This window comes from Pholcus phalangioides, unplaced genomic scaffold (genome assembly GCF_987345545.1).
Source record: "Pholcus phalangioides strain wild (caught in Gottingen) unplaced genomic scaffold, Ppha-v1.0 ptg000001l_1, whole genome shotgun sequence".
Classification (NCBI taxonomy): domain Eukaryota; kingdom Metazoa; phylum Arthropoda; class Arachnida; order Araneae; family Pholcidae; genus Pholcus; species Pholcus phalangioides.
In genome coordinates this window covers 15670041-15682229 of record NW_028301594.1, presented here as the reverse complement: position 1 = coordinate 15682229, position 12189 = coordinate 15670041, and the positions used below count along the sequence as shown (strand labels likewise).

The following is a 12189-nucleotide window of genomic DNA, read 5'->3' as shown; positions in this document are numbered from 1 at the left end:
CGAACATATCAATTATCATTTGATATTATCACGACATGTTGTCGCACACAGCACTCCATTTAGTAATGATAGAGACGAAAATAAGGTCCGAGTAAATAAGTTCAAGAATTTGTTTTGAAACAAAAACTGAGTGCTTCCATATCGGACCACGTTAGAAGGTAGGCATTGATTCTTGTAGGGAAAGATCAACGTGTGTAGATCCAAAATTGCAAAAAGGAACCACGGCTAAACGCGTTTCGGAACTATATGAAGTTCCTTCTTTAGTAGCAAAGAATCTTTCTATACTACTGATGAAGAAACTTTATATAGTTCCGAAACTCGCCGTGGTTTCTTTTTGCAATTTTGGGTCTACACACGTTGATCTTTCCCTAGTATTGTCTCACCCAAAAGGTAATTCATTTCTATTGATTTTTGTTCTTATTGATATAACTGCTCGTTATCAAAGAATAAATTCTTTTATTGGACGAAAGGAAAAAAATGCAGCTGAGATTTTATACAACAAAGTTCTTGTACGAAAAGAAATTTTTATCGGGACTCCTCTTCACGGCTGATGTTTTCCATTTGGAAACATGTTTTATTAATTAAAGGAAAAACATTGTTTTTTTTCAAGGAAATTAGTTAGTTTTGTTCAAGTTGTGGGATTTCAAACCTAATTTCGAAAATAAAAATTAAAAAAATTTCGTTCCTACCGGTGCTTTTATTTCATAAATTCATTTTTTTTTAAATCACTCATTTTCCTAGGAAAAAAATAATGTATTTTTTAATGTAGTTTCTATGTGCACAGTCGAGTCTAGGAAAAAACATAGGAAATTGTTTTTTTTTTCATAAATTTCTGGGTTGATATCTCTAAACTTAAAAATAGAGAGGGAAAATAAAATGAAGAAAAAATAATGAATATATATATATATATATATATATATATATATATATATCCAAATCTCTGATTTCTCTGCCTGTAATAGTTTAATTTACAATTATTTCTCTATATTGATTTTTTTTTTTTGATGAAACGGAGCAACTTCGTTGTGTAAAGCCTTGATTTTATAAACTCGAAATTTTCGTAACTGAAAGAAAAACAAAACCTTATCGATTGATATTCTTGCATATTTTACATATTTTTTAGGTTATTATCAGATGATTAGACCGAAACCTAAATTGTTTGTATCGATATTACACGAATAGCAATAAAAGGCATCAATAAAAAAATAATGAAGGCATTCACACTTCTATTGAACTTTTTTTTGTTTGCTGCAAGTTTCTAGGTATAAACGTAAAAAATGAACGTCTAATAATTTATTAGACGTTAGGTGTTTTGCCCCACATGATCACCGAAAGTGTAGATAAAGTTGTTTGTATTTCTACTTTCTCTGTAAGGCACAAAAGCACAATACAGTAAACTTCTTTACAGGGGCAATACATCTGAATGCATTACATTAATCAACTAATTAACTACATTTTCCCGCGACGAATAAATACTTTAAAGCACATTTTCTGATGGTACTATCACCGCAGATTTACAAAAGATGCCAACAACAGTATAAATTTGGTGGTACGTGTTGACTTTCCATATAACGCGATAATCCCCATACAACGATATTTTTTCTTGGTACAGAATATCATTATATTGAGGCTTTACTGTATATATGTTAAGCTCAAAGCCCGAAGTCTGGCCAGTTTACGAATATCCAGCCCGTTTCACGTATTGGCCGAGAGGTGTATCCAACGATCTCGGGACAAAATTCGATATGCTGATGTACGGTGATCCTCGACCGTCTTGACGGCATATTGGTTGATCCTGGTTTGATGGTGGCGTCAGAAAAAGTGCCAAAATTTGACGATAATATTCCGTTGATGATAGATAAATAATAAATAAACTTAATATCGTGCTTCTTTACTTCCGACTATGGCTGATCACTTCATGTCATTTTGTGAACTGGCTGGCCAGAGGCCGAAATCAAGAAAAGATCAGACTGGCTGGTCAATTCACTGCGAAATTTACAAATGCACGGTCAATTCGCAAACTGGTCTGTTTCGGGCTTTGGCCGTAATATATGTACAAAATTTGGCTGAGATAGGTCCAAAATTGTATATTTGCATTGAGAAAACACATACGCTTTAAGCGAACGCTTGCAAACGGAGCTATGCAAATTAGATAACTGTATTGTTAATTGACTACGTATGATCATACGCGGCTATCATATACCGTAATAGGCAAATTCAGAGGCTACCAAATTTAACAAAACTATAGAAGGAAAATATATTTCAATTTTAAGCTGTAGCGAATTGTCAAAATATGAGGAATTGGAATCGATAAAACACCACACAGAAACGTATCATAATAACCTACCAAGTCATGGGAATGAATGTTTACAGAGATATTTTTTAACCAAACCAAAAAAATTTTACAAGTGATTTGCTGACATACTTACTAAGTAAAACAATCAGCTTCACGTTGTTTTATCGATATGATTGTTTTACGTTGTATATCAACAAATCACTTGTAAATCTTTGTGTTGATTAAATGTTTCTGTAATCATTCATTTTCTATGAGCTGGTTATTATAATGTGTATCTCTGCTTCTTGGTGTCATATTGAGAATATTCTACGTCGGGGGGGGGGGGAAGGAGTGGCTATTATGCAGCACACGTGCCACAGAGTGGTACGTGAGAGTATATGAAGAAAAAGATGTACTCTTCACTTGCTAATACAGTACAAGATGTGCTGAAAACTGGCTGTTTATGTAGAGGTACTTGATTTTCGGAAAAATTTCATCTCAATGGCAGAGATGAAATTTTTCCAAAAAATCAATACCTCTACATAAACAGCCAGTTTTATCTTGCCGGTATATCTTGTATGTGAGAGTTTATCACAAAGATTTTTAAAATGGTGGAAAATATTTTAAGTTGGAGAATTTTTCGTGTTCTGCTGCATTGCTCTGTGAGAAAAAGATTGCTGGTTATAAATATAGACTTTTCTTCTGATGTCGATCCGATACATTGCAGCCTACAACCTACACTACTATTGACGAGTTTCAATCCTATGCTATGTATCAGTGACGATGTTCAAATTATCGAAAAATCGAGTACATAAAAATAATTTTCAAACGAAAGAAATAAAAAGCTCACATGCAGTGACATACCGATATAACGATATTTTGCCATCCAAGAAAAATATCGTTGTAAAGGTATTATCCTTATATCGAGAGCAACATGATCATCACTTGACACAACATTCATGCTGCTGTAAACATCTAAATCGGTGTTGTTAGTACCACTAGAAAATGCACTCAAAAGTGTTTGTTCGCTGCAGAAAATTGAAATTTATCAGTTTGTTAATAAAATTCCATATGATTTTGTAACACCGGCTACCTCATTAACTCTTTCGGTGATCAGATGATGCAAAATCACGATGTTAATGCTGTAGATGCCCTTGAAAAGAACAAAAGCAAGTGTCAAGTTCAAAAATATTTTGAAGAAGATTCTGAGCAAGATACATGTATAGAAAAGTATTGTTGTAGCAGTTTCAAAATCTCTCCAAAAATTTCATTATACAGAATGTGTATACAATTTCATTATATCAATATGAAGAATATCTTGAAGTTGAGAGTAGTTTAACATTAGACTACAATAAATTCCAAGCCAAATTTGAAATAAAAATCGTTGTATCGAGTATCATTATAGTGAGGTTTCACTGTATTTCAAATTAACTTTTTCAAGTCACTTTTGAGACTTTTCATTTTTTAAATTACGGAACAATGTACAGTGTATATGAACGTCTGACAGTCCTAAATGATAGAAATGATATACGTAAATTGAAAAAGGTAAATTCAATGAAACTTGACAAAAGAAAAGCCAAATATACATATTCACGAACATTATTGCATTTAAGAGATGGTATTTTTCGGCCTGAAATATACTGAAAAATTGAATTTTCTGGATGTTATGACAAAACTAATATTTGGGAAGAAACATTATTTGTCTCCTGCGGGAATCGAAGAAGGGTCCCCTTGTATACCGGGCAAGTGCGCTAACTAATACATCAGAGACACACTTTTCAATTCCTTATAACACGCATTAGCAGCGTGAAGCGCTGAGGGAGTCAGCAGCCACTACAGCAGTTTTCGCCCCAAAGTGAGTTTTCGCCCCACTCAGCGCTTCACGCTACTAATGTGTGTTATAAGGAATTGAAAAGTGTGTCTCGGTGTATTAGTTATCGCATTTGCCCGGTATGAAAGGGAACCCAGGTTCTATTCCCAGAGGAGACAAATCACTTTCCTTTCCAAATATCAGTTTCGGCATACATCCAGAAAATTCAATTTCTCATTATTGCATTAATTTATGCGGTTAATATTAACAATAAGATGAGTTATTCGATAACTTATTTATCTCGATTTATCAAATTATTAATTTCTCGCACTAAGTATCAATTTATTGAGTTGCATTTCAAATATTTGGAAATTACAATCCTGAACATTTAGCAAGTGTTATGTGTGAAATATAAGGAAACACGCGAGTAAAAGGTGGAAGTTGAATACTATCTTTAAAAATTGAATGGCAGGGAATATGCCAATGCTGGTTCAGCGTTGAACTGACAAATATTTATGAATGTTTTAACAACAATGTGTTGCCTATTCAAAGAAAGACGTTTTTTGCTGGCAGAAATATGGCCATAATGAATTAATTGCTGTATTTTATAATAATTCCAACAGGAGCTGCAATTTCTCTCAAGTAATAGTCTACAGAACTTTCTCCCGAGGGTATGCTGTCCTTAACAGAAGCAAGAAAAGCGTAAGTTTGTTCCGATTAGTTAGATCCACAATTCATGGTTAAAGAATAATTGATTGAAAACTTGTTAAATATGTTGATTGTTTCTGAGTATGGATTACCTTAGATTGTTTTACTGCGTAACTGAGGGAGAAATCTTGTAGACTACTTCACCGAACACCTAAAGAGGGACATAGACTGGGTTGAAGGGGTTCAGAGAAGAGCTATGCGTGTCCTTTTTGGCACACGAGGCTTCATTTTTTTTAAGATGTTTACATTGGAAGAACGCAGGTGTCTGGGGATATGATCGAAGTGTTCAAAATTTTCAACGGCATATATAGGATGGATCGACACCCGTATCGATTGGTTAGCTCGAGTGGCGCAGTGTGGTAAGATGCTCGTCTTCCACTATGAAGGTTACCGTAAAGGTTCACGGGTTCGAATCCAGGCACAGAAGCAAGTTCTTTACCTACCGAGCCTGGGACGACCACCGATGGATGGAGCCTTCATTTTCCACTAGCTGGAAATTGCCGTATATGACCGGAGTTGGTGTGCGGTAAAGTAGTATCAAAATTGGTAAGGGACAATTCTAGGTTGTGGTCTCGCAGGGAATTTTTCTTTAGTAGGGTTGTTAATAAATGGAATAGCTTATACCCCGGGAGTAGAGTAAATTCAAACACAATTGACAGGTTTAAAAATAAATACCATAAACATATTGGGGTAAATCGAGAAGGTATAAATACTCAGAATAAGACAAACCATAAATATTTTTAAGGGCATCGTATTATATTTCACCATGTTTCCAGAATTGCATTTTTAATTGGGTTGCTGTACTTTAGATTTAGAAATATATGACATCCATATTTGTTATGGGCATCTTTTTCTCAGCCACCTCGGGGGGGAATTTTGCTTGTTGTGACCTTATATTTGTATTTTCGAAAGAAATATGGACTAAACACATTTTAGGAAGTTTTTAGAAATGTGTTTGCTTTCTCGGGATGAATTAAATACTGGGGAAGGGTTTTTAAAAAAAGAAGTATAGAGAGTAATTTTGGAGAATCAGAACTCTAGTTAGAAAATTATTTATGATACTACATATTTACTGTATAAAACGCATTCTTCTATGTTTGTGTAATGGGTATCATTAGTCAACGTGAATTTTAATTCGTTTATCGATGAATACTGCTAATTCATGATTTGTTCTGAAAAAAAAACTCTTCCTGCAGCTTCAAAAGTAGATCTCTACTAGAGAAGTCTTTAATGACAGTCGTATTTTTACTGACCGTGGTACTCATCGCCCTGATTGCTACAAATTCAACCCCACGCAAGCAAGGTAAGTTTTATTCAGATTTGGGAAGAAAACCACAAATAAATCACATGTATAACGCCATATATGTTAACAAGTGCGAGCATTTTCAATCACAATTTGGTGATTAATCGGTATAAAATTATCAATTTTTTAAGTTTAATTAGAAAAAAGTCTTTGATGCAATGAACGTAAGTTTCTATTAAATTAATTCGGCAATTTGCATATGCCTTTGTCAATCTGAGATATTTTGGTGTTATAAAGCTTTTATTAGTAAATGGAAAAAATAACTTTTGGTTTTTATGATTTTTTGCGCATATCTCGTAAATCGATATATGGATGATTTTAACATGGATTATCATACGCATAGATTTAAGAGATATTTTAGAGGCTAAAATCATCAAAAACCCAGATATTTTTGCGCGAAAAAATTTCTTGTATGATGATAATTCATATTGAAATTATACCGGGTTCGTCACGTGATGTGATGATAAACACTAATTTTTATTTTTTTAAATCATGTATAACATATATGTTGATAGTTTTCTCTTCCTTTTTTTTTTCCCAGATAGTTCGCAAAATAAGAGTATACAGACTTGCCTCGCTGAAGGCTGTAAAAAACTTGGTAAGACTTTTCAATGAGATTACGAAAACTTTTTATACATAGCGTGAATACTGTAAAAGCTCCTATTAAGACCACTTTCGAACAACGGCCACATTTTCGTGGAACGGCACGCATCCCATTGGGTTAACATCGAGGTTTACCTCTGGATAAGGATTTCCAAATAACGGCCACTTTTAGGCATGCAAACAAAAGAAAAATGATGCATATCTTAAGGAAAAACAACTCAAAACAGGGCCGTAACTAGGCAAGTGCAACAGATGCAACTGCACAGTGCTCATTTGGAAGGAGGGGGGAGGGCAGAATGGGCCTAAATGGGCCAGAAGGGGCCTTAATTCAAACTCTTGCACAGGGCACAGGAATGGCTAGCTACGGCCGTAACTCAGCAGAAAAGGACCTAGCAGAAATTATAATATAAAAAAGCGCTTACGGTATAGCCCAGGTGGTCCTTTATTCCTTTGTGGTTTGACTAAAGGGTCCTCGGAGTAATTGAAAACACTGCCGTACGTAGCAACAAATAGCTGGGTGCAGGTTACCGACGACACCGGTCGACACCGTTATAATAGTCTACTATAGCCGGTGTTGGCAGGGCCGCCCTTACTAGAAGTGGGGTCTGGTGCGAAAATGATAAGGGGTCATTCAAGTATTACGTAAGCAGATTTTCAGCCATTTTTGACCCCCCGCCCCACCTGTCAGCAAAAGTCAGCAAAACACTGACCCCCCTCCCTGTCAGCAAAATTTCGTCAGCAGCTTAGAATATTTCATATCTTGAAAAAGGGGTGGTTGATGACGTAGCAACTTTCAAACCCCCTCCTCTTGTCATCAAAAGTCAGCAAATCCGAAACCCCCTCCCCCCCCTCGATGTTGACGTAATACTTGAATGACCCCTAACGGGGCCAGAGGCGTCCTAATAATTTCGGGTCTCTTTTCCCCGATTTTATGTATTCTGCGGGAGAGGGGAATCGGCATTCGAAAATTCAAATATTATTACAAAATATACAGGAATGCTGAAAATGTTCATATAAAAATTTTAGACACAAATGTAAAATAACAAAAAAAAAATAAATAAAAAAATACACTCATGTCCATAAATTAAGGATAATGCTAGCTCCGGCAAATAAAGGTTCAGAAACAAAACAAACGTTACTTATTCATAAAGCCCATTTATTAAACAAAAGATAAAGAACAAAAACGATGGTGTATGTATGATACCATTCATAAACACTAAGATTTTTTGATCCCTGGAGCAATTGTAAAAAATACCTCCTTTACAAAAACTTACTATTACATGGTTGGTATGATGGTTAATACATTGTATGTCTCCCATGCAATGAAATACAGTCCGTACAACGCCTAGGCATGCTGAGTATCAAATTATCGATCTGATCTTGGGGAAGATCACTCCACTCAGCAAGCAATGCTCTCCGAAGTTCCGGTACACATGTAGGATGTGGTTGACGGGCTGCAACTCGTCGGCCAAGCATGTTCCACACATGCTCTATCGGATTCAAGTCAAGTGAGAATGCTGGCCATTCCATACGGGTTATATCCTCAGATTCAAGGCATTCGTTTACGATGTTTGCTCGGTGAGGACGGGCGTTGTCATCCATAAACACAAATTCTGCGCCCATGGCACCCCTAAACAAACGTACATGTTGTTCCAGAATGATGTCCCGATAAATTTGGGCTTTCATGGTTCTGGTTTGAACATGCAGATCTGTTCTGGAACCCAGTATAATTCCACCCCAAACGAGCAATGCTGCACCACCGTAACGGTGTCGTTCAATGATGTTGTCTTGGTGGTAACGGGTACCTGGCGTTCTCCATATGAAAGTCCGACGTGAATCAGACTGCAAGCTAAACCTGGACTCGTCGGAAAACATCACACAAGCCCACTGTGACGATGTCCACGTTGCATGTTCTCCACTCCAGGCTAATCGCTGCCGAAAGTGAGTTGCCGTGAGCGGAACACATCTGACAGGCCTGCGAGCATATAGACCAATATCTCCCAAATGTCTGTACACGGTTTGCCTTGAAACTGTGGTACCCGTGGCTGCAGATAGCTGACGAGACGGGTCGGATGCTGTGCTCCGTCTGCTTCTTTTGGCAGTTACTGCCAAATACCGGTCTTCATTCGGCGTTGTAACTCGGGGGCGACCTGTACTGTAACGTCTACTGACATTTTCGTTATCTTGGAATCGTTGCCAAAGCCTAGAGATGACACTTTGGGCAATTCCAAGTTCCTCGGATACTTCCATCTGAGTACGCCCACATTCCAGGCGCGGCCGATAATTCTACCACGTAAAAAATCATCCACATGCGTCCTCTGTGTCATAACTATTCGCTTATGGCACTGAGCGCCTTACAGAACTCTTGTGAACAATTTTACTTCTTTGCCACCATTCCTTATACACCCCCCCCCCTTACACTCTCGTCATTGTGACGTACTATCGACATCATCTGGTGGCTTCCTGAAATTTGCTTATCATTCTTGCAGATGTGTGTGATAATTCTACAGGTGAAATTTTACTTTAGATTTCGATTTCCGTGTGATTCTGAATTATCCTTAATTTATGGACATGAGTGTAAATAAATAAAAATAAAATAAATAAATAAATAAAATAAAAAATTCGAATGTGGAGAAAATTTTAAATTGATGAAAGAAATAATTACGAAAAACCAATTAAATTTATAACCTAATGAAAGAAATTGTCTGAAAACCATTAAAAATTCAGAATCTATGAATGGAAAATAAGAATAATAATTGACAAAGAGATAATTACATTACTGACGCATGAAAATTCAGAATAAATTAAAGAAATAATTCCAGCTCCCATGAAAATCTAGAAAAACTATAAGAAGTACTTTTGGAATATTGATAAAAATTCAGAGAACAAATGAAAAAAAAAAAATGCTTGCAGAATTTTGATGAAAATTTAGATTTCCAAAATGGATGAAAATTCAGAATTTATAACAAAAAGAAATAATTCCATAATTGATGAAAGGGATAATTTCAGAATTGGTGGAAGAAATAATTCTATAATTGATGAAAGAAATAATCCCCCCCCCCCCCCATGATTGTTGAAAAGAATAATTCCATAAATAAAAAAATAAAAAATAAAAAATTTCGTTTCTATATATATATATGTGCAATATTGGCTGAGTTATTTGAATTCAAAATCAGAGAAAAGTTGGGAATGAGAAGTATCTACTAACGCGCCGCGCGGACAATGTTCCTTTCCTCTCCTTCATGACGGTCTTTCCCGACTTTTACGACGAACTGTTGATGAGACAAAGGCCACATGCGGATACAGGACACCCTGCATAAGATGCGGCTTTATTACAGGAAATAACGGTACATCGATATTAACATATACCATTTGCCATTAACCATATCATCAATATTTAACTGGATAAATAACAATTTTACAGAACAATCATTTATTAAAATATTTGATAACTTTTCTCAAAAAAAAGAAGAGAAAAAAAAAAGCGTAGTGGTTTGATAATTACGTTTTTTGACATAAATACTCGTTTTAGGAGCTTCTATTCTTATGTCGCTGAATTTTTCTGCCGACCCATGCGTAGACTTTTACGAATATTGCTGTGGAAACTGGGCTAGCATCGAAGAATCGGAAAACGACGTAGATGTGTATGGTTGGCTGGAAATTCTGCGGAGCGACACGTACAAGAAAGTCAAAGGCAAGGTGTTCTTGATTGTTTGAATTTCCTGTCAAAACAAAAATGTAGCTATGCACAGTACTATAAGCAAAAAAGGACAACTTGTGATCGTAGATTTGTATTCATGCAAGTAAACTGGGTCACACCAAGTTATTGTATGAAATGAAATCTCATGAGAATGTGAAAAGCGTAAAAAAATATTCTCTGTCATTTATGAAACCTCTCAATCTCAGCGCGAGACTCAGTTAACATCGTAATAATTCCTGAAGTAGATTTTTGCTGTTTTCCAACTTCAAGGCGTGAGTGCGAGTTGGTCTCCCATTTCAGAAAAGCCTCTCCTCAGAGAGAGCAGGCAAACCTTCAACACGATTCTTACATAACATGAAAATTTAGGCGTTTGGCATTTTCACTTCAAAATATGAAAGAGAGATGGCAGGACCAGTAGAACACGAAACACTCTCATAACTCTGACAAACACATACACTCAGAACACACGAAACGTATCGATTCGTTAGAAATTCCCCGGAGGAATGTTGACGAGGTACGTGTGTGGTTGAGCAGTACTAGTCTAATGTTAAATGCGATGTTTGTTTCTTAGAGAAGTGCGTGTTATGTGTTTAAGAAGTGCTTAAACACATAACAACTTTTAAACACATCTGTCTTCTGAATTCGGAAGAATTCCGCTTCCAGCCTACAGTTTAGGGCAGGTTCCGAATGCCTGAACACAGACACAGAGACTCAGAGAAGTTATTTAGAATTTTTCCAAAAATTTTTTCCTTGTCGAAAAGACACAGCTAATTTGATTAAAAAAAACCAAACAAACAAAATTGAAATGCAGTAATTTGTTTTTACTTCTTAGTGTAATGTATAACGTATACGGGATCCCTCAAAGCGCGGGACCTGCTGTGGCCGCTTTTAACGGCGGCTCTGGTCTCAGCTATGCTTCGACTCCAGTTCTGTGAAACTGACCTGCCGCCTTTTCACGGTTAGGTGCCCATTTTTGTTATTTATTTATTTAGTTAGATCAAACACAAGCTGCTAGGCCGTGATTATCTGATATCTGATAGTTCTTTAATACCTCTGATAGTAATATCTGTTATTCGAAAGCAAAAATTTTGACTGATTACAGAGCAGTCAAGTGTCATTAACTCTTTAAACGGGTTTTAAAATTTCTCCTAGCCATATAACTGCCATAATAGAAATCACTAAACCTTCTAGAAATCATCACCTGTTTACACGAAGAATATTTTCTTTTCGATCTCGTGAGCTGATAAATGCTTTCCTCCTCCAATACAAACTACTACTAATAATAAAATAAGGAAGATAAATATTCTATTTCTTTTCTATCGTTATTCTGTATGCATATTTCTATACAACTTTGAAAAGATGAGGGGAAAAACACTGTCTCTCTCTTGCTAACTAACTTTTTCAAAGTTAGTTAGCAAGAGAGAGACAGTGTTTTTGACACAGAGAGTGAGAAACAGGAGAGCTGACTCCGCCCACTCGCAGTTAATTGACAGGACGCGGGGTGGGGGTACATGTTATCAGGCAAAGCTCCCTGTACAGAGCTAGCTGAACTCGTCATTGCCGAAATGAGAGGGTTTTAAGGAGAGATGAGATATTTCTCTCTCTCTCTCATGATTACCGCTGTAAGGATTAAGAAGAATCTTCTACTTTCGAATCTTAGCAAAATATTTTCTTTTGTTTAGCTGTTGATAATTAGTTTAAACTTATGGGCCGTGGAAGCAATAGAGCTGCTCATGGTTTGAAAGTATGGCATCTGCGATTATTTCATGTATGAAAGCTTTTTCTCTGTC

At 36.2% G+C, this 12189-nt stretch overlaps 1 protein-coding gene across 3 annotated transcripts in view; it reads left to right on the top strand.

Annotated features, from left to right (window-relative positions):
* LOC149089942 (membrane metallo-endopeptidase-like 1) overlaps window positions 1-12189 on the top strand; it is a 36937-nt gene continuing 24748 nt past the window's right edge. Inside the window, exons 1-5 of one of the 3 annotated variants that reach the window (XM_089231149.1) lie at window positions 1-158; window positions 4709-4787; window positions 5990-6096; window positions 6638-6694; window positions 10232-10393. In XM_089231149.1, coding sequence (XP_089087275.1) covers window positions 4759-4787; window positions 5990-6096; window positions 6638-6694; window positions 10232-10393 — 355 coding nt within the window. In that variant the 5' untranslated portion in view covers window positions 1-158; window positions 4709-4758. Of the gene's footprint in view, window positions 159-295; window positions 391-4708; window positions 4788-5989; window positions 6097-6637; window positions 6695-10231; window positions 10394-12189 lie in introns of those variants that run through there. The other 2 variants (XR_016192519.1, XM_089231157.1) reach the window with 2 other exon arrangements.